The sequence below is a fragment of the Pseudophryne corroboree genome, chromosome 2, assembly GCF_028390025.1.
Source record: "Pseudophryne corroboree isolate aPseCor3 chromosome 2, aPseCor3.hap2, whole genome shotgun sequence".
NCBI classification, from domain to species: Eukaryota; Metazoa; Chordata; class Amphibia; order Anura; family Myobatrachidae; genus Pseudophryne; species Pseudophryne corroboree.
In genome coordinates, this window is record NC_086445.1 from 249,552,372 (window position 1) to 249,575,012 (window position 22,641).

Sequence of the window (22,641 nt, forward strand, 5' to 3'; positions counted from 1 at the left end):
ATTTAATCAACCTTTGACCTTTGATCTAGGATAACTGTATAATACGTCTACTATTGTGCTATGGGAACTATAAAAGGAAATTCACATTTGAAACGGTTTCCACTCCTTTTCCGACCTGGAAAGAAAGGGCTGCCCTATAGTGCATAGTCACTGGTCAGCTCCGTATACTATATCTATAATAGATGGTAGTGATAAGTGTGCCAAATTTACAGCCCGTAGACCCAGTGAGTATAAATGATCACCAACACTTCAACATAACCAATATAAAGAAGATATCACGAGTCATGAGGCGCTGAAGGTCTGATATTCCCTTTAGATGTGAATATTTAATCATGTGTATTCAGGACATGTGAAGGAAAAAGTCACATCGCATAACAGATTTCCAGCAGTCGCTTATATATACTCCGACCGAATATAGTGGCCCACAACTCCAGACAGACAATAAAGCATTTCAGAGATGGCAAAAGTGACCAAACAGATCTTCATATGTTCCTCCCCAATATTAGTTTCCACACAACATCCCTTAGGAAAAATTGGAAGATGCTCCCAATGGTGTAAACACTTTTTAATACAGCCACACATGCATATACATAGAAAAAAAACGTGCAAATTGGACTCTCACTTGCTAAAAGGGTCTACAATAGTAGACAAATGTGCATAGATGAAACAAAGCAGGCATCCCTGGATGGTGATGCTTTCAGCCAAATGTGTGTCCACAAAACCCTGGATATCTCTCCTTCTCCAACGTGTTTCAACATCAGAATGGTGTTTGTTTCAAAGCATCATGCCTTGGTTAGTTCCATCTATGCTCATTTACTACTATTACTTGTAGACACATTCAGCAGGTGAGAGTTCAATTTGCACAGCTGTATTTATATGTATATGCATGTGTGATTTTATTAAAAAGTGTTTACACTATTGGGAGTGTCTTTCCAATTTTCCCTGAGGGACATTGTGTGGAAACTGAAATTGGGGAGGAGCATATGAAGATCAATTAGGTCACCTTTGCCATCTCTGAAATGCTTGGTCTGTTTGGAGTTGTAGATCACCATATTCGGTAGGAGTATTTATAAGAGGGACAAGCTGGAAATCTATATCCCACTGTTATAACAGTTATGCTATGTGACTTTGGGGGACATTTATTAAGCAGTGATAAGAGTGGAGAAGTAAGCCAGTGGAGAAGTTGCCCCATCAACCAATCAGCAGCTCTGTAGAATAGTATAGTATGCAAATTCTAGACGTTACTTCAGTGCTGACTGGTTGCCATGGGCAACTTCTTCGCTCTTATCACTGCTTAGTAAATGTCCCCTTTTTTCCTTTACATGTCTTGAATACATATAGTTGAATATTCACATTTAAAGGAGAATATTAGACCTTCGGAGCCTGATGACTGATATCTTCTTTATATTCCGCATACTATACCGTTATGGGATTAATGACATACTGTATAGAAGATTTTAACAGCACTAATAGTTTGTCCACACTATACTTTTTCATTGAACTTCCAGCATTGTGATAAAGGACAAGGGTTCTTCATGGGTCAAGTTTTGGCGTGTGGTTTTTGGTTTCCAGGCTGGGATTTATAAAAAAAAAAAAAAAAAATCAAAAACCCTCCAGTAATTGGTGTGAAAAACTCCGCCAGTTACCCCAAACACACATTATGCAATGCAGAAAGTGGGTAAGGGCAGCACTGTTACAATATTTACTTTTGGTTACCTTTAAATTGTATATTACTTATTGCAGTTGTGAAAACATCAAAAATAAAATAATTCACCCGTAATTCCACCAATTACGCATCAGGAAATTAGAATATATTGCTAGAACAAATGTTAAGATCAGAAAATTGGCTACAGTCATTACAATGGCTTTATACACTAGAATGACCATATAATGCAAGCGTTGTCATCTGCCCACTCATTAGATCCACAGTGTGCTTCTGAACCTGTTCTAGGAGGTTAAATTGTTTAGTTTAGGCTTTCAGAGGGGGGGGGGGAATGGGTAAACGAAAACAAAAAACACCAGTAGTTTTCCTGCTTTGGTCCAGTTTAATGCAATATGGGAATGGGGTCAAAATCAATCTGCAGCCTCACCCCTATAGAAAATGTAAGAGGATCACAATTTTGGCTTCTCAAGAGGTGTAACTGTACATCAAAGCTCAACAAGCCTATGTATAAGAGAGCAGGATACTGCCTGTACCCAATATTAGCTTGCTCCCAGAGGTGAGAACATTTCATGTGTGCCTGTGTATTAACATACTCAAGACAACAGTTAGTGGTTAGAGAGATTAAAAAAAAATAATAATATTTCAAATCAATGGCAACCAACCATTGCTTAACCAATAAGTGCCAACCATGTTTCAATTTCCATTTAATAACTTGGTATGTCACGTCAGAGGATACATTCAGCAATATGGCTCACGACAGCTATCCAAAATGGATGTAGCTCCTTCTTTATACAGTGGCAGTGCAAGTAAACCTGTTTGTGAAATGCATTTGTGCTGTTTTTGTTTCTTTTTAAGAATTGACTTAAAATATTAACTTAACCTTACATCAATACCATCTTCTCCAATCAGGAGTGAGCACAGCAGTGAAGGAAAGATCAACCTTCACTCCCTCCCTTCACCTTTTACTCATGTTAAGGGAAATCAAACCCTTACACACCTTACCCCTAACACTGTTGCATTGATCTTGGACTGAACTGTAACAGCAAAGTGCTACAGAGACCAGCAGCAGTGGCAGAGTCATTAGAAAGTGCTTATTAATGAAGCAAGTGCTTTGCATTAGGAGCTGAAAGAAACTTCCATTATAAGAGTGGCACAGAAGGGAAAGACCCAAAATAGGGCCCAGAAAAGAGTTCTCTGGCCTCCAATGCTCACTGAACAGATGAAGGACTGGAACACATTGGGACAGGAGTGAATACAGGGCGAGGAGGGGGAGGGGGTACTTTGGCATAATAACTTGCTGTGTAAAAACTCCAGTCACCATTCTCACGAATAAATAATACCCAAGGAAAATGGCTGCGCAGTTTGGAGGTAGGGTGGGATCAGGGATATTGGAATGGAAGTTTCAGGACAGCCCTGTAAACAACGCACTTAGGTAACCGGACATGACCCCTCCAATAGCAATATAATGCACCGTCCGCTGCTTATCCCTCGCCCGGCAACGCCCCCCCCTCCCCCCCCCCAAAAAAAAAAAACACTAAAAAATTATTACTTGGAATTGTCACACTGTGCTGCCAATGCACATTTTATAAACATTAAAGGAGAACAAGACCAAGCAGAGTTGCTTAACATGTGTAAGGAAATGTAGAGGGGAAAAACTGCTGCAACATGCCCCCACCAGTGAAAGAAGGGGCAGAAAGAATTTGCACAGCCAGGCCAAATCTGCTAAAAGCCCTTTTCACAGAACTTTGATTGTCTCATTTTCTCAACATGCAGAAAGAAGGGGGAAAAAAGCTACAGGGAAAAAAAATAAATAAATTATATATATATATATATATATATATATATATATATATATATATATATATATATATAAAAAGTAAAAGATAAAGAAATAAATGAAAAGGAATATAAAAATAAAATAAATGTAAAACACACAGCAATCAAACAAGCAGCCGGTGAGATGAGAAAATACATGTGAAATGATTCAACAATTAGCACTGTGGGTTCCTCTTGTTAAACAAGCGACTAGCAGATTCTACAAAGGCAGTAATAGAGTGCAAAATACCACATTAAAGGGTTTCATCTCCCATCATTATGTGCAAAACTCTAACATACATGACATAATGCCAACAATTTAAGGGTTCAACAATCTAGAACACTACGTTACAATAAAGTAATGCGAAAAACATGGGAGGGGCAAGGAATTTATTGTGTTCAAACAAAAACTCTGCACAACAAAACATCTTAGCCCTTTTCACTACCGCTCAGCATCTTTGGACCCACGCGTTTTAACGCGAGACAAAAGCTTAAAATGTATAATGTCACATAACATTGCTGGAGGCAGTCCTTAAATACAGTCCTATCTATCCAGTCAGAGTAGACATATTCCTAGGCCTTCCGCTCTGCACAAAGAGAAATCTACAGATAATGCTACATCTTAAGAAGGCACACAGTAGAAATTATATGCAAGGGAGGGGGAGGGGGGAATTGAACACTAAATGCAAACATGAAAACTGGCCTGTGTGACTCTCCCTTGCAGTAAATACTAAGGGGGAAGCCATTCAAGTTTTAACACCAACAGCAAACTGAGGTAATCTGTGTTGACTGAATATAGTAACACTTTCGTTTAACGATCAATAAAAGGGCATAGATATGTGAAAGGATTTTTACTACAGTGCGTGTGCTTTTGGTAAACGTATTCTTTTGGAAATTGAAACTTCCAATCCTTGATAATAAGATTTTGCCATCTACAGGTTTCATGCCAAACTGCAACATTAGAAGTGGCTTACATTTTTTTTGTCATTATTATTTTTATTCTGCCAAGACCAAACATGTTCAATACTGAATATTCAGAAAGTCCTGTGTCGTAATTAGTGCAAAAACCTCTGCCCAAGCCCAAAAAATAGAGACAAAAAAAAAAAATGGAAAGAAAACTGTAATATCATCATGTGTCTGAGTGACAAAAAAATAAAAATAAAAAGGAGTCTACTACTTCATATGTAGATGCACAAGTGTTTATTTTTTGCTTTGTTTTTTTTACTGGGGGTGTGCACAGATAACAGTAACCAGTACTGTTCAAGAAAGTGGTATCTTAAAAACGGTCTCTTCTTCACAGAATAAATTTAACACTGTTCAACAGCATACGTCGTCTTTAAAAGGTAAGAACGGATAAAAAATAAAATGTTCAAATAAAAATATGGCTGCGTTTTTATTTCCTGAAGCGAGAGTTATTTCTAGGAAAAATAAAGGGCGGCATCCAATTAGCGGAAATTTACCGCAGCTAATTGGTTCACTGGGATTTATCCCATCAGCCCTGATAAACCGGTAGTTTATTCCCGATGCTGGCGCTTATTGGGGATTATGTGCATAATCCGCGATAAGTGCCAATTAGACCTGCAATAATACAGTGGTCCACAGCTTTTTGGATGACCTAATTTGAAAGGGTGATAAAAATGCAAACACAACAGTTTTTTGCGCCCGCAGCAGTACCGCGGGTAATTGGGTACCCCCCCCCCCATGTCCAATTAAGTTCAATGTTATATTTCCAAATCAATGTTTGAGTTTGTGTGCATGACTCTTATTTTCTTTAAAATCCAGTGTTTTTCCTTCTTCATTCATTTCAGATATTGTTTAATCCAAAGTTACTGTGATCATTCATATAACTGAGCTAGTGCAACGTCTAATAAGACATTACCAGACGCTCCTCACGCAAGTGCAAAGTAAGGCAACTTGGCAGGGTCTCTTGTAGTACAAACATAAGAGGATTGAAAGCAGCTAAAGGCTATACAATAGCCGGTATAATCAGGTGAAGGTGGCCAATGTGTATTAAAGAGATGTGTTTATTAATCTTTGTTGCATGAGCTCTTACTGAGAACATGGTGTAGTCTGAATATGAGGCTCTGTCCTTCCTCACTTGTGAAGACACCACAGAATTAAAAGTATGTCATGGCCGGGTATGGTACAACAGATCTATAAAGTCTAGTTAGACAGTCAATAGTCAGCAACATATGGTCAAGATGCATTAGGTCGACATGACAATGAGGGTTTTTTAGGCCACATCTTTTATATTTCATGTTATGTGACCATCATCAGTACAAATCTTTACCCTCGCGGGCACACTTCGAGCAAGGTTACTATTACCAATTGTAGTCCACATGGATAGCAAATCATGCAAATGTTGCTAAAACATGTTGACCATTATGTCGGCCTAGACATTGTAGATTTATCAACCTGATACAGTCATGGCCCTGGACACTAAAATACATATTTGGCAACTCCTATTCTCAATGTTTTTTCTTTAATATATAAAGCAAACGTGCTAACACCACGGTACCATACATTTTGGTACACCTACTTGTCTTGTCAAAAGTCAAGCAGTAAGATAAAAAAATAAAAATAAATGGATGTCCCATTTAAAAAATTTGTAACTTGGAGAACAGTGTCCAACTGGCACTTACAGTCAGAGCTCATGGAACTATGAGGAATGGACAAGTAGTGGTGTAAATGCAGCATTGATGAAGGTGGGACTGCTGCTACAGCCAGGGCATTACCAGCATTCATACTGAAGACTGTACATTGCTCATAGGTTTTAATGGAATCTGTAGTAGCCGTTATATGGTGTTAATTGCGGCTATAGATAGAAAAAAAAAAAGTGTGGTTTCTATGAGCCCTTAAAGAGCTAAATCTAATGAGGAGAGGTCTAATATGGTAGAACAGCAGTAAACTATGAAGTGTGCAATAGAAATAATCATGATATCGGGAACATGAATACATTTTTATAAAGGGAGATGTAATGGAAGTTAGATTTTCCATGATGAAAAGCAGAATACACTAACCGACTATAGCAAATAAAATGAGAACATTAGATTTCTGGGTTATAGATCCATTGAAAGCCATTGTACGCAATATATGGCAACGTCACATGGATTTGTAGGCTCTCTAAACCCTGTTATACAAAAGGTTATAAAAAAGAAAAAAGAAAAAGAACTTGTGTCCCTAATGTTAGCTACATTCAAGACTACAACAGCGTTTGTATATGTTGTACTGATCTAAAGCTATTGTAGTATAGGTTATATAAACACTGGTCTGGAATGTACTCCATCTGACCTAGCTGAAATTTTTTTATGGTATCTATGGTCTTACTATACGGGATACGGTCGTTAGGTCGACACAGATTAGGTCGACATACATTAGGTCAACATGATCAAAATGTCAACATGTACTAAGTTGACAGGTCAAAAGGTCGACATGAGTTTTTCACTTTTTTTCTTTTCATTTTTTGGATTTTTTTCATACTTAACGATCCACGTGTACTACGATTGGAACGGTAACCTCTGCGAAGCAGGGCACCCTGCCCGAAGCGCCACGCAAGGGGACAGTGTGTACTAACTGGGGATCCCCGTCACTTTTCGAAGAAAACGCCAAAAACAGTCAAAAACCCATGTCGACCTTTTGACCTGTCGACCTATTGTCCCTGTCGACCTAATGCATGTCGACCTTCCATGGTCGACCTAATGACTATCGACCTAAGTTGTGTCTATCCAACGACCCATACCCTACTATACTATAGAAAGCCTGATCAGAAGTCTGGCTAAGGTTGTTCACCTGTATCATCCCATCAAGTATGAAATGTAGTAGGACCCTTGAAGGAAATGAAAATAAATATATCATCATACAGCAAAATAAAAAGTAATGAAATATGGCCTGGATATGGGCAAGGAAAAGGAATAAAAAATAAAGTAAATCCAAAATTCATAGCACCGTACATTCCTTCTTACATTAACAATTGATCTCTTTGCCACCTACTTTTCTTTCGGCAACCGTAACAAGCCACAATATTAAATATTTTTCTTAGAATAAAAAACAAAACAAAAACAAAAAAAGTCAAAAAAAAAAAAAAAAAAAGTGATCCATTAAATACGTACCAAGTCAGAAATGGGCAAGTATGTAGGGGCACACATAAAACCAGAATGGGGATGTAAAATAAAATACTATTTCGGAGCTAATGCCATAGTTCCCAAAAAACCTAGTAACAGTCATGGAAACTTGCAAAGCTGAAATTGTCCCTATACGCCTTACCTTATTGCATTATATAGAAGAACGGTTAGGATTAATGCATTCTAATATTTGCTCTATGAATACTAAAATAATTGCATGAATAATATATAAAAAGCAAAAAAAAAAAAAAGCACCATTCTTTATATATTTTGATAATTAAAACACATATGCAAAAACCTTTCAATTCATACAAGCTCAAGTAAACAACTAGTACTAAAAATACCCTTTCATACATAAACGCACTCCACTATTAGAACATCGTTTTAGGTTAAAAAGTGTAATTCAAGTGCAAATTATACTATGAATTGAAGAGACTGCAACAATGTGGATCCCAGACAGGAGAGATGGGAAAAACAAAGTATGCAGCCTAGAAAGCCACAGGACAGACTGCAAAAAAGTTACAGCCCCCTAGGAGTACGAAAGATTAGTATAAATAATTCAAATACTGATGACATGGCAGATACAACATCTAGTGGAGTCAGATGATGGGAAGCCCAAAAAAGGAATAAAAGCCATAGAAACACAGGGTTACTAAAGTGCCTAACTGGCAGGGGTATCTTGCAGCAGTGCATAGTGGGAATGTCAATTAAAGATCCGTCAGCTGGCTAAATTACAGCACCTCATTTGCATAAAGAGAAGCAAGCAAATTTGCAGTGCCCAAATTCTGTTAGGCATTACGTAAGAGAACCATTAAAGCAACAGTTTCAAAGTGTTGTATATAGAAATGAGTGCTTCCAGTCTTGTGACCGGAATAGAAAATTAAGGTGCTGCTTGCCCGTATAGTCCCTGCCACCCAAACAGAATTGCTAAGCTGCCCCTGAAATTCATATTAAGGCCTTGTGACCCTTAAACTGTATAATGGCTTTCAGGACCTTACAGCAGCAAATACATTAACTGAACCTTGAAAAATATGAAGATGCCCTTCTTTCACCTTCTTACAAGACATTGTGAAAGCGAGGGAATCTGATTAAGAACAGAATAAAGGATGTACCTCATCAGTAAACTCCATGAAGCCCAACCTGGGCTTTCTTCCCATATACAAGGAAGGTACAATATTACATAAGCTTCAGTGCAGGGCAGGACAGCTCAAGAGAGCAGGTGAACGTAGGAAGAAAGCCCAGGCACAGCTTACACCTCTGCAATTGTTGTGTCTTGTTCTCCTTTAAAGTGCCCTATAAGTATTACACTAAATAAATTAAAGTAAGGTTTTGGGTAACCGCAGTGCAGGAGGAGCTACTCAGAATAGCAGCCATCCATGGCAATGGAACCATGCCGATCCTTTGCGTAGGCACAGCCACCACCATTAGGGAGGGCAGTCTTGGCAGCGATGCCGCAGTTGTTCAGGAGGCTGAAGCTGAATGGGAGGATGGCGTCTTTTGGTGGGAAAGGCTTCATGGTGGATAGGATAAGTGCCAAGCAATCCGCTACATCTTTGTTGGGAGCACAGGCCAAGGCTGGGGTGTGACCTGCTGTCAAGAAAGAACAAAACAAACAAAAAGTAACTGTCAAACAGTGTCGCAGGGTCCTGGTATCTACAAAACAGTAACAGAATCATAAGTTACCATTGTACAGACGACCACTAGGACAGCATCCATCAGATTTGGCCCCCACTCACCTAGGTTCTTGAGCAGTTAAAAATTCAAAGCTCAACCCGCTCTGCTATGTGCGCTTTCAATAATCTGTGAAGTTAAATGCTTACCCCTAAGCAACAGGATAATTCTTTTTTAGAATTTTGGGAGTTTGGGTAAGAAATTTGAAAAGCCAACTCCTGTTATCTATGAACACCTATTCATATAGGTTTGTATGGTAAACTCCTGGAACTTCCAATCTAGTAAACTAATGATTGATGTTAGAAAAACTCAGTTCTGATGAGATTTTACGCAAGTGGGGGAAGGTCTGTTCCCATGAAGAGTTGATAATGGTTTAACTTTAACACAAGGCGAGATATTCGATTGTTTTTCTTGCTTGCAGCCAGTAGATGGCACCCAATGGAGCCATTTAATTATCGTCTGCTGGCACATGCATTTCAGTGGAGGTGGTGAGCTGAAATGAAGGAGGGCCCCATTCAAGCGATCAAATAGGACTTTTTGCGCTGCGCCCATTAGCTTGGTATGCCCAAGTGCCCCCGCCCCCCCCCCCCCCCCCCCCCATCACTTTAGAATGGAGATCAGGAGGAAACAATTGAATCGTGCCCAAGGAATCTTCTAACTGCTATCACCCTGGCCAATAATATATTAGTACATGCTTATGGTTATATTTAATTGATTGCTTATCACTCCTGGGCTCCTGTTTAAAGTGATGGGATATCGGGGTGGCAATATTCAATTGTGCTTAATTATTGCTATTGTCACACTCAGAGAGGTCAGGTTTAGCTGCGTCAAGCAGCTAAACGCCACCAAACTAATGGGCGCAAAGCGAAAAAACCTGAGTGCTCAAACCTGGTCCCTTTTTACTCATTTTAGCTCGCCCCCTGGGGAATGTGAGCTGAAATGCAGACGCTGACAGCTGATCACACCCAAACAGGGCAACAATTGAATAGCGCCATCTTACTGGTGATATTCAATTTTTTTCGTGCCCGATCTCTTGTCTAAAGTAACATGAGTAGATGGCACTCTGTTGGGGCACTATCTACTGACTGTCTGTGAAATTTTTTTTTTGAATATCGCCCTTAATCTCCTAGAAAACCATGCATCTATTAAACAAAAAAAAAAAGTTGATATATGTATAGAAATATTAAAAAAAGAGTTGATGATTTGGAGGGATACATCAAGAACTTCTGAAGAAATAACCCCTTAGTCATTTCTATCGCCTCTTAACTTTAGTTTTTATAATTTTTTTTTTTTTTAGACAATCCATATTCCTAAAACAGCAACCATTTATGATCCATGCAGACATCTTGAGCCTCGTTATCCCATTCCCAGAAGTAATCTGGATAGGACAACATAACTCATAACATAAAAGCACAGTACAAGATCATGTACATGATTTTTTGTATCAGAGCAAATAAATGCATAGCAGAGAGAAAAAAATCCATTTCCGATTGAGAGCCCCAACCCACTTTATTAATTTGTGATTAAAATAAACAAAAAATTTATATATTAAAGTATAGGTATTGAATATATATATATATATATATATATATATATATATATATATATATATATATATATATATATATTTTTTTTTTTTTTTTTTTTTAATATCTATCCAGAGATCTCTGTAAAAATACTCCACTAAAAGCATTGGGGCTGACTTTCAAGTTAATTACTTCAAAATATTTTGCTATGGTTGTGTAAACTATTGTCTTACTGCCTCCTGGACTACTACTTTAAAACAGAGCTGTCATGTTGTCCGACTGCAACTGTATTTTTCTTTTAGGTACCCATCTTTTATTCTACTAACTTTAGGCCCATAAACAATCTTTAATTATGTCCAAAGGGGACAAGAACACAGCTGTAGCGGGGGGGGGGGGGGGGGGGGGGGGGGGGGAGAGGGATCCTTAACCTGTGAGGTCGCATCTACAGTGGGTGGAGCAAGTTTTCTACTGGGTGCTGCACTGGTAATGGCCTGTAAATGTTGAAACACAATTCAGATATTTATATTCTATCGGAATTAAACAGTCGAATCAGTTACATTAATATATAAAAAGCTTGTTTGGGTAAATTCTACCACACAAAATATAATATATATCTATACACATATATACACACACACTACTGCCGGTAAGATGAAAATGGGCCAATCTGTACATTCACATGTTATTATACCACTGCAATTAAAAACAGGACCTGTTACCTTTTACATTGCATTTGTAGAAATGAGCAAGACCTATATTTTTTTTTTCCACAATGGAACCCATGGTATACATTTCTGCCAACAACGGAACAGCACCTTGTATCCTGTGATGTAATAAATAAGCTTTTTTAACTTCTAGAACTTGAAGGCGTTTTTATAGCTACCAGGCTATTTGCATTTGGCAAGTTCAAGTTTTAGTATATGCAAGTACGTGTCCATGATGTGTATGGACACCCTGAAAATTTACCCCACTCCATTCTGTTGATTACAGACCTCAAAGTCTGAACGATTAGCAATTTTCAGGTTTAGAATGTGTCAAAGCGACCGTCCAGATTCTAGACTAAGAAGAGAAGAGTTATAAAAAAAATAATAATAATAATAATAATAATAATAATAATAATAAGGTAAATATGATCCTTCCATGGTTGATCCTTCTATTGTATAGCTTACTTCTACAGTATAACACAGGGTGCCATGCTGCTAGCTCATCAAATAAACTGCTTCTTAGAAGGTTCGGGAGCTGGTCACTGAGCAGCCGAAGCATGCTTCCATGCAGACATCTAGGAGCAGAGAACTTTCTCTGTGGGCTTGATGCCTAGTCTTAAATTTGTGATGAGAGCAGATAGAAGAGCAGCCCAAGAACCTGAAGGCCCATACAACTAGGCGATATAGCTCATTTTTACACTCATGAGCGATATCATTTACTATAATCGGCCAAGGTGTATGCTGCTGATGACGTGGTGTCGGCCGTGCATGCAGCTCAATTTGGACTCCGTTTAAAGCTGCATGGACGGTCTAGCTGCAGCATGACATCATTGTGCAATATCACAGTGTGTATGCCCGCGAGGGGGACACACTAGGCGATGTAGCTCATGGAGATCTTCGCCTAGTATGTACGCACTTTTAGGTTTGGGTAGAAAGTAACTTTTCCTCAGTGGCCAGATAAATCCTAATCTAGGTTCTGGCCGAATAAAACACTACCATAAAAAAGCAAAACAAAAAATAAGATTTTACTTACCGGTAAATCTATTTCTCGTAGTCCGTAGAGGATGCCGGGACTCCGTAAGGACCATGGGGAATAGACGGGCTCCGCAGGAGATAGGGCACTTTAAGAAAGCTTTGGACTCTGGGTGTGCACTGGCTCCTCCCTCTATGCCCCTCCTCCAGACCTCAGTTAGGGAAACTGTACCCAGAGGAGATGGACAGTACGAGGAAGGATTTTTGTAAATCTAAGGGCGAGATCCATACCAGCCACACCAATTACACCGTATAACTTGTGATAAACTACCCAGTTAACAGTATGAACAACTACATAACCACGGTTCAACCGATAAACTATAACATAACCCTTATGTAAGCAATAACTATATACAAGTCTTGCAGAAGAAGTCCGCACTTGGGACGGGCGCCCAGCATCCTCTACGGACTACGAGAAATAGATTTACCGGTAAGTAAAATCTTATTTTCTCTAACGTCCTTGAGGATGCTGGGACTCCGTAAGGACCATGGGGATTATACCAAAGCTCCCAAACGGGCGGGAGAGTGCGGATGACTCTGCAGCACCGATTGAGCAAACAGGAGGTCCTCCTCAGCCAGGGTATCAAACTTATAGAACTTTGCAAAGGTGTTAGACCCCGACCAAGTAGCTGCTCGGCACAACTGTAATGCCGAGACCCCTCGGGCAGCCGCCCAAGAAGAGCCCACTTTCCTAGTGGAATGGGCCTTAACCGATTTCGGTAACGGCAATCCTGCCGTAGAATGCGCCTGCTGAATCGTGTTACAGATCCAGCGAGCAATAGTCTGCTTTGAAGCAGGAGCGCCAACCTTGTTGGCCGCATACAGAACAAACAGAGCTTCAGTCTTCCTGATTCTAGCCGTTCTGGTCACATAAATCTTCAAAGCCCTGACCACATCCAGGGACTCAGAATCCAAGTACCGTGTAGCCACAGGCACGACAATAGGTTGGTTCATATGAAAAGATGAGACCACCTTTGGTAGAAATTGAAGACGAGTCCTCAACTCTGCCCTATCCACGTGAAAAACCAAGTATGGGCTGTTATGTGATAAAGCCGCCAATTCTGAAACACGTCTAGCCGAAGCTAATGCCAACAACATGACCACTTTCCACGTGAGGTATTTCAACTCCACAGTTTTGAGTGGTTCAAACCAAGGTGACTTGAGGAAACGTAACACCACGTTAAGATCCCAAGGCGCCACCGGAGGCACAAAGGGAGGCTGAATATGCAGCACCCCCTTCACAAAAGTCTGTACTTCAGGAAGAGAGGCTACTTCTCTTTGAAAGAAAATGGATAAGGCCGAAATTTGGACCTTTATGGACCCTAATTTTAGGCCCAAAGCCACTCCTGTTTGAAGGAAGTGAAGCAGACGGCCCAAATGGAACTCCTCCGTAGGAGCAACTCTGGCCTCACACCAAGAAACATATTTCCGCCATATACGGTGATAATGTTTTAACGTCACGTCTTTCCTAGCCTTGATCAGGGTAGGAATGACTTCCTCCGGAATTCCTTTTTCCGCTAGGATCCGGCGTTCAACCGCCAAACGCAGCCGCGGTAAGTCTTGGAACAGACAGGGCCCCTGCCGCAGCAGGTCCTGCCTTAGAGGAAGAGGCCACGGATCTTCTGTGAGCAACTCTTGCAGCTCCGGATACCAAGTCCTCCGTGGCCAATCTGGAACAATGAGGATTGTTCTGACCCTGCTCATTCTTATTATTCTCAACACTTTGGGTATGAGAGGAAGAGGAGGAAACACATAGACCGATCTGAACACCCAAGGTGTCACCAGAGCGTTTATCGCTACCGCCTGAGGGTCCCTTGACCTGGCGCAATACCGCTTTAGCTTTTTGTTGAAACGGGATGCCATTATGTCGATTTGAGGCAGTCCCCATTGATCCGTGATATGTGCGAAGACTTCCCGGATGCAGGTCGTGACTGCTGAGGAAGTCCGCTTCCCAGTTGTCCACCCCCGGGATGAACACTGCTGATCGTGCGCTTACATGGCCTTCCGCCCAGCGTAGAATCCTGGTTGCTTCTGCCATGGCCACTCTGCTCCTTGTTCCACCTTGCCGGTTTATATGAGCACTGCCGTGACGTTGTCCGACAGAATCAGAACCGGTTTTCTCCGAAGCAATTCCTTCGCTTGACACAGGGCGTTGTATATGGCCCTCAACTCCAGGACGTTGATGTGGAGACAAGTCTCTAGGTTTGACCAGAGACCTTGGAAATTTCTTCCCAGTGTTACTGCTCCCCAGCCTCGGAGGCTTGCGTCCGTGGTCACCAGGACCCAGTCCTGAATGCCGAACCTGCGACCCTCTAGCAGGTGAGCACTGTTCAGCCACCATAGGAGAGATACCCTGGTCCTGGGAGACAGGGTGATCCTTTGATGCATTCATAAATGGGACCCGGACCACTTGTCCAAGAGGTCCCATTGAAAGGTCCTCGCATGGAACCTGCCGAAAGGGATGGCCTCGTATGAAGCCACCATCTTCCCCAGGACCCGCGTGCAATGATGCACTGAAACCTTTTTTGGTTTTAATAGGTTCCTGACCATGGCTATGAGCTCCTGAACCGATTTGATCGGAAGAAAAACCTTTTTCTGGTCTGTGTCTAGAATCAGGCCCAAAAAGGTCAGACACGTTGTAGGGACTAGCTGGGACTTCGGTATATTGAGTATCCAGCCGTGTATCTGCAACGTCTTCATGGACAGAGACACGCTGTCCAGCAACTTCTCCCGAGATCTCGCCTTTATGAGGAGATCGTCCAAGTATGGGATAATTGTGACCCCCTGCCTGCGCAGGAGCACCATTATTTCCGCCATTACCTTGGTGAAAATCCTCGGGGCCGTGGAAAGCCCAAACGGCAACGTCTGAAATTGGTAGTGACAGTCCTGCACTGCAAATATCAGGAACGCCTGATGAGGGGGGAATATCGGAACATGAAGGTATGCATCCTTTATGTCCAGGGACAGCATCCAATCCCCCCCCCCCACCCTCCAGGCTGACCATGACCGCCCTGAGTGATTCCATCTTGAACTTGAACCTCCTCAAATACAGGTTCAGAGATTTTAGGTTTAAAATGGGTCTGACCGAACCGTCCGGTTTCGGAACCACAGACAGGGTCGAGTAATATCCCTCTCCTTGCTGGAGATGAGGAACTGTGACAATCACCTGTTGAATATACAATTTTTGGATTGCCGCCAACACTAGCTCCCTCTCTGACGGGGAAGCCGGCAGAGCCGATTTGAAAAGCCGTCGAGGAGGCAAGTCTTCGAATTCCAGCCTGTATCCCTGAGAAACAATCTCTAATGTCCAGGAATCCACCTGCGAGTGAACTCAGACGTGGCTGAAAAACCGAAGACGAGCCCCCACTAGATCTGCCTCCCCCCGGGAAGCCCCAGCGTCATGCGGTGTACTTTGCAGAGGCAGGGGAGGACTTTTGCTCTTGGGAACTAGCTGTGTGCAGCTTCTTTCCCCTACCTTTCCCTCTGGCAACAAAGGACGATCCCCGTACCTTTTTGTTTTTATTGGAACGAAAGGACTGCATTTGATAATGAGGTGCCTTTTTTGTATGCTGCGGGGGGACATAAGGTAAGAAATTCGACTTACCAGCCGTAGAGACAAGGTCCGAGAGGCCGTCTCCAAACAACTCCTCCCCTTTGTAAGGCAAGGACTCCATATGCCGCTTTGAATCGGCATCTCCCGTCCACTGTCGGGTCCACAAGAGCCGCCTAGCAGAAATAGACATAGCATTTATTCTGGAGCTTAATAAACAAATGTCTCTCTGAGCATCTTTCATATACAAGGCAGCATCTCTGATATACTCTATGGTCATTTGAATAGCATCCCTATCTAAGGTGTCAATCTCCGTAGATAAGGAATCTGCCCATGCCACAACCGCACTACAAACCCAGGCTGACGCCATAGCCGGTCTAACAATAGTACCTGAATGAGTGTAAATGTGTTTCAAGGTAATTTCCTGCCTGCGGTCAGCAGGTTCGTTGAAGGAAGCCGTATCCTGAGAAGGCAGTGCCACCTTTTTGAACAAGCGTGTCAGCGCCTTGTCTACTTTAGGCGAAGATTCCCAGCGTATCCTATCAGTTTGTGGAAAAGGATACGCCATAAGAATCCTTTTGGGAACTTGTGGTCTCCTATCCAGAGATTCCCAAGCCTTTTCGCACAATTCACTTAGTTCAAATGAGGATGGAAAGGTGACTTCAGGCTTTTTCCCTTTATACATGTGTACCCTCGTGTCAGGGACCGGGGGTTCTTCAGTAATATGCAAAACCTCTTTAATGGCAATAATCATGTACCGAATACCTTTTGCCACCTTCGGCTGTAATTTTGCATCTTCATAGTCGACACTAGAGTCAGTATCTGTGTCGGTATCTGTGTCATCGATCTGGGATATGGTGCGCTTCTGAGACCCCGAAGGGCCTGGCGCCACAGGGACAGGCATGGACTGGCTACCTGACTGATCCCTAGCTTCTGCCTTGTTTAACCTTTTATGCAATAGATTAACATTTGCATTCAAGACATTCAGCATATCCACCCATTCCGGTGTCGGCGTTGCCGACGGCGACATGACATTCAAGCACTCCCCCTCCACATTAAGCGAGCTTTCCTCGTCAAACATGTCGACACACGCGTACCGACACTTCACACACACAGGGAACCCCTTTCTGAAGACAGTATCCCTGTCAAGGCCCTTTGGAGAGACAGAGAGAGAGTATGCCAGCACACACCCCAGCGCAATGATCCCGGAGACCAACACAAAATATTTTTCCCCAGCAGCGCTGTAAAATATATTATCCACCAATTATGTGCCCCCCCTCCCCCCTCCCCTCTTTTAAACACCCCTTCACCGTGTGTAAGCAGGGGAGAGTCCGGGGAGCTTCCTCTCAGCAGTGCTGTGGAGAGAAAATGGCGCTGGTGAGTGCTGAGGGAGAAGCCCCGCCCCCTCGGCGGCGGGCTTCTGTCCCTCTCAAACTTACAAAAATATGGCGGGGGCTCTTTTATATACATGTACAGTGCCCATCTGTACATGTATATTGTCTTTTGCCATAAGAGGTGTTTATATTGCTGCCCAGGGCGCCCCCCCCCCCCCTTACAGTGACCGGAGTGTGTGAGGTGTATGGGAGCAATGATGCACAGCTGCAGTGCTGTGCGTTACCTCCGTGAAGCTGAAGGCTTCTGCCGCCTGACGACTTCTGTCTTCTGTTCTTCTAGCTCTGTGAGGAGAACGGCGGCGCGGCTCCGGGGGTGGACGCCCAGTAAGAACCTGCGTTCACCCCCTCTGGAGCCAATAGTGTCCAGTAGCCGAGGAAGCAGAGCCTATCTTAGACAAGAAGGTCTGCTCCTCTCTCCTCAGTCCCTCGATGCAGGGAGCCTGTTGCCAGCAGTGCTCCCTGTGAAAAAGTAGAGAAAAAAATCCAAACAAAAATGCTTTTAGGCAGAGAACTCGGGAGAGCTCTCTGTAGTGCACCCATCCTGCTCTGGGCACAGTGTAAAACTGAGGTCTGGAGGAGGGGCATAGAGGGAGGAGCCAGTGCACACCCAGAGTCCAAAGCTTTCTTAAAGTGCCCTATCTCCTGCGGAGCCAGTCTATTCCCCATGGTCCTTACGGAGTCCCAGCATCCTCATGGACGTTAGAGAAAACACAGGAAGTCCTTCAGAGCAGTGTCTCCCAACATTGCATGTTTTGCAACTCTGTGGATATTTTAAACACACCTGTGCCCCAACTAGGAGATCTTGAAAACATGCACTGATAGGTGTCCATGAGAGCTGGTGCTGGTACACATTGCGCCAGACCCCATTCCAGTACACAGGGTGTGTCAGGCTAATGGCGGCTGAATCTTAGACCACCTGGACTTAGTATCCAGAGCTATGAATTTAAGTTAAGGATTAGTTTCCCAGATATGCTCATCCAAAGACAGCACCCCTCTAAAGTGGACCTCTATGCCTGTAAAGTCTCCATCAGTGCTTAATGGTTGCCTCAACCATACGATTTGTGTTATCCCACTGGGTTTCAGCATTCAGACTCAGAATGATGGTGGTCTGCTATAGATGCAATATGAGAACCATCCACCCTAGGCAGCAACTACAATTTTTCCAGATCCTTGCAGGGAAAGTGTGCTACCTATACGAGACATGCATTTATCATCAGGCTTGGTCCTCGCTTTACAAAATAGGTCACCCATATGAAGGGGAAGAAACCTTTATTCCCCTATTAGCTATAAAATTGTCAGTATATCCTTCGTCTTCCTGAAGATTTAGGAAGTGCCGGATGGATGGCAATAATACTCTCTCTGCTACAGAATTTTTATTTACTTTTTGTCAAAAAAATCCTGAGACAACCTCCATGTCTGAACCTTCAGCCACCTCACCCACCACCTGAGAGAATTCCTCAGAATTATATCTCCCAGAACTAAAGTGAAGCAGGAGTCTGACTGGCTCATTGGTAAACTGACTCATCTGGTGACATATCAGCAAAGCCCAAGGGCCTAACATGAGCAACAGGTAGGGAGAGATCAGTGCCCAATGTTCTCAGAGGGGTGGAAGAGAAAGGAAACCCTTTTCAGTCGTAGGGAAGTGAGAACATCTACAAAAGCACGGCATGGACTGAGATAAACACCTCACCCAGGCACGTTCAACCATACTGGTTGCTGGATCTCCACCTCACCTGTTGCACAAAAACCATCATCACAGGATTGGGTAAACCAATCCTGTCCTCTACAAAGAAGAGGGGAGAAATTATCTTATTGTCACGCCTAAGGTCTGGTACCTGGCTGGTCTGGAGCTGCCCCACATATGACTCCTTGGCATCATTTACACATAGGATCCACCACTATCAAAAAGTGCTGAAAAGGAACTTATGCATGTATAGGTTAGTATCTATTCAAACACTGCATTCCAGTATAAGTGTTCTGATAGTAGGGGTAAAGTTCTGAGAAAATCAGCAGGACTAGGGGAGGTGAGGGACATGGTGGTATTAAAAATTCTTAAGAGTAACTGATCATTTACGTCATTCAATAACCATTGAGGGCCACTGTACATGAATGTAATTTAGCCCCTATTCTACAGGATAGGGGAGTACAAGTCTCACCTTCCTCATCCACAGCCAAAACAGTAGCTCCTCTTGTAAGCAAAGCTTGGACGACGGATGCAAGCCCATTTCGGGCAGCAATATGGAGCGGCCTAACAGGAAAACAACAACATTTAGGAAAATACTGTACTCATTTATTATCCAACAGTATCATCCAATTTGCAGTCACTACTATAGAATTATAGGTAGCTGTAATTTACATAGTCACCAATGGCAAATTAGAGGTGAATCAACAAAGTTTGATAACAAAATCATGCATTAAAGAGCATCTACTGTATTGTCTGGCAGCTATTTTCTGGTTTAGTCAACAGTCAAAGATTACAGCCCAGCTCACTAGGAACCAGTGTCCCACACAGAGAACTCATGAAACGTAATGTGGTCAAAAGAGAACTGTTTTCAGCCTGTGTATGCCGTCAGATGATACTCTGGCATAGCCAAATTAGAAAGTAATCCCAACGCTTGGCACTGGGCAGTTACCAGCTACCAAGGTGAGAACAGATGTATAATGCACTCATTGCTATATTTTACATAACCAGGTAGAAAAACTAAAAGAAGGGAATAGAGTGCTTATAGTAACTTCACTCACATTTGCAGCATGCTGTTTGTTGCATTGATAAGGCCAGTATCCTGGGTCTCCCCTAGAAGCAGCAAGGCACACTTCTCATGACCCTGGAAAGAATAACCAGATGAAGGTTGCTGAACAGATGTACCAAACAGGCCTTCTAAAATTAAATACTAAAAAATAAATAAAAAAAACGCCAACCACACAACCCAACGGTTTTCTGAAGGAAATGTGCTTTTATTCTCTTGCCTAAGGTAATTGTTAAGTCCTAAAACCATTCACCAATTTGTTACCACAACCTGGCTACTAGTTAGTTGAATGGTGGCATGACCACCAAGTCAAATAGTGACAACAACAGAGGACTTGGGGACAAAAATGCAGAGAAACAATGTTCTTATTGCTATAAAGGACTTTTACTGACCATTTCATGGAAAAGAGGGGGGGAGGGGGGAAGGATCTACTTTACTATAGTACTACATTGTCATTTTGGTGTTACACAATAGGTTCTTTTTTTGTCCCATAGAGATGGTAAAAGGGGGATGTAAAATCCCAAATTGTCAATATTCACTTATTGCTAACCATCTAAAACATCTAATCCCTTATAAAACATCTAATCCCTTATGTAGACAAAGAATGCACAAGCCAGCAATGCCATCCAAAAAAAGAGGATTTTGGTACTTACCACTTAAATCCTTTTCTTTGAATCCATAGGGGTCACTGGAGTACTCTTTGGATATGGACAGGGCGTTAGCAGGGATAGGCACATTTAAATATTTAAATTAGTAACCCTCCACCCCCTCCATACTCCAAATGGTACCTCAGTGTTTTTTACTGAGCTGAACAGGAGCGATAGAGAGGATGAACAATGGAGAATTACATATAGCATTGTAACATAAAGGACAACAATAAAGTTGACACATAACATAGCGGACAACTAGAAAGTTGACACAATAGATTACAATCACCTGAACATTTGAACAAGTCGGTGAGAATGTCTTACCTTAAGATCTACTGAACTTACCACAAGCCAGGTGAAACTGCTCTGGGTGGGCGTCCAGTGATCCCTATGGATTCAAAGAAAAGGATTTACCTGGCAAGTACCAAAATCCTCTTTTCTTTTTCATCCATTCGGGGTCACTGGAGTACTCTTGGGACGTACCAAAGTTTCCCCCTTGAGCGGGAGAGCTGTTTGGCACCTGTAACACTAGACGGTCATAGCTAGCTGCTGATGCCGCAAACGTATCAAACTTGTAATAGCGCACAAACGTGTGCACTGATGACCATGTAGCCGCACAGCAAAAGTTGCGTCGTAGAAACTCCACGACTTGCTGCCCATGACGTTCCCACAGAACGCGTGTAATGCGCTGAAACTAATGCAGGCTGTTGTAGACTAGCATGAAGTTAAGCCTGAAGTATGGTCAGCTTAATCCATCTGGCCAAGGTCTGCTTGGAAGCTGGCCAACCTCTCTATAATGCGTCAAGATAACAATGTATCCGTTTTATGTACTGTAGATGTTCGGACTACATAAACGCGGAGCGCGCATACTACATCCAAATTAGCTGGAGTTCCTGCACCTCCTAATAAAACAGGAACTACGATTGGCTGATTGAAGTGAAAAGATGATACCACCTTTGGTAGAAAAGCGGGATTCATCCGAAGTTCCGCTCTATCATCGTGAAACGCCAGATTTGGTGGCTTGCATGACAAGGCACCCACATCTGAAACACGCCTTGCTGAAGCTAAGGCTAGGAGAAAAACTGTTTTCCAAGTTAGAAACTTAACATTTACATGTTCTAAGGGTTCAAAAATTGAAGTCTGTAAAAAAAACCTAAAACCAGATTCAAGTCCCATGGCGCTGTAGGTGGTATAAATGGAGGTTGAACTCTGAGGACACCTTGCAGGAAAGTGTGAACTGTTCGCAAAAGGGCCAAACGCCTTTGAAAGAAAATTGACAAGGCAGAGTCCTGCACCTTTAGTGTAGATAAACGTAGTCCTCAATCTAACCCCGCCTGTAAAAATAGCAGATGTGAAAAGAAGATGTCGGAAACTTCAGCGCTTCACACCACCCTATATAAGCTTGCCAAATCTTGTGATAATGAGCTGTTGTAACATGGTTGGTATAACTGACTCTGGAATGCCCTCTCGTCTTAAGAGAGCGATTTCACCAGCCACCCCGTGAAACGCAGCCGCGCTAAATCGGGATAAAGGAACGGACTCTGTAGTAGCAGGTCTGGACGTAGCGGGAGTGGCCACGGATTGTCTGCGAGTAGACCGTGGAGATCCGAGAACCACGCTCTCCGAGGCCAATGAGGCGCCACTAGTATGACTGTCATGGACTCTCGTTTGATCCGCTTTAGCAACCGAGGAAGCAGTGGAAACCGATACACAAGGCTGTACGGCCACGCGATTGTGAGAGCATCCACTGCCTTTGGATCTCTTGTTCTGG

The 22,641-nt window shown here is 42.5% G+C and overlaps 1 protein-coding gene across 2 annotated transcripts in view; it reads right to left on the reverse strand.

Annotated features, from left to right (window-relative positions):
* Positions 1 to 2,354: 2,354 nt before the first annotated feature.
* Positions 2,355 to 22,641, reverse strand: part of ANKRD52 (ankyrin repeat domain 52) — a 148,692-nt gene continuing 128,405 nt past the window's right edge. Inside the window, exons 27-29 of one of the 2 annotated variants that reach the window (XM_063952649.1) lie at positions 20,219 to 20,301; positions 19,633 to 19,724; positions 2,355 to 9,186 (exon numbers count right to left, since the gene is read on the reverse strand). In XM_063952649.1, coding sequence (XP_063808719.1) covers positions 8,954 to 9,186; positions 19,633 to 19,724; positions 20,219 to 20,301 — 408 coding nt within the window. In that variant the 3' untranslated portion in view covers positions 2,355 to 8,953. Of the gene's footprint in view, positions 9,190 to 19,632; positions 19,725 to 20,218; positions 20,302 to 22,641 lie in introns of both variants that reach the window. The other variant, XM_063952648.1, reaches the window with a different exon arrangement.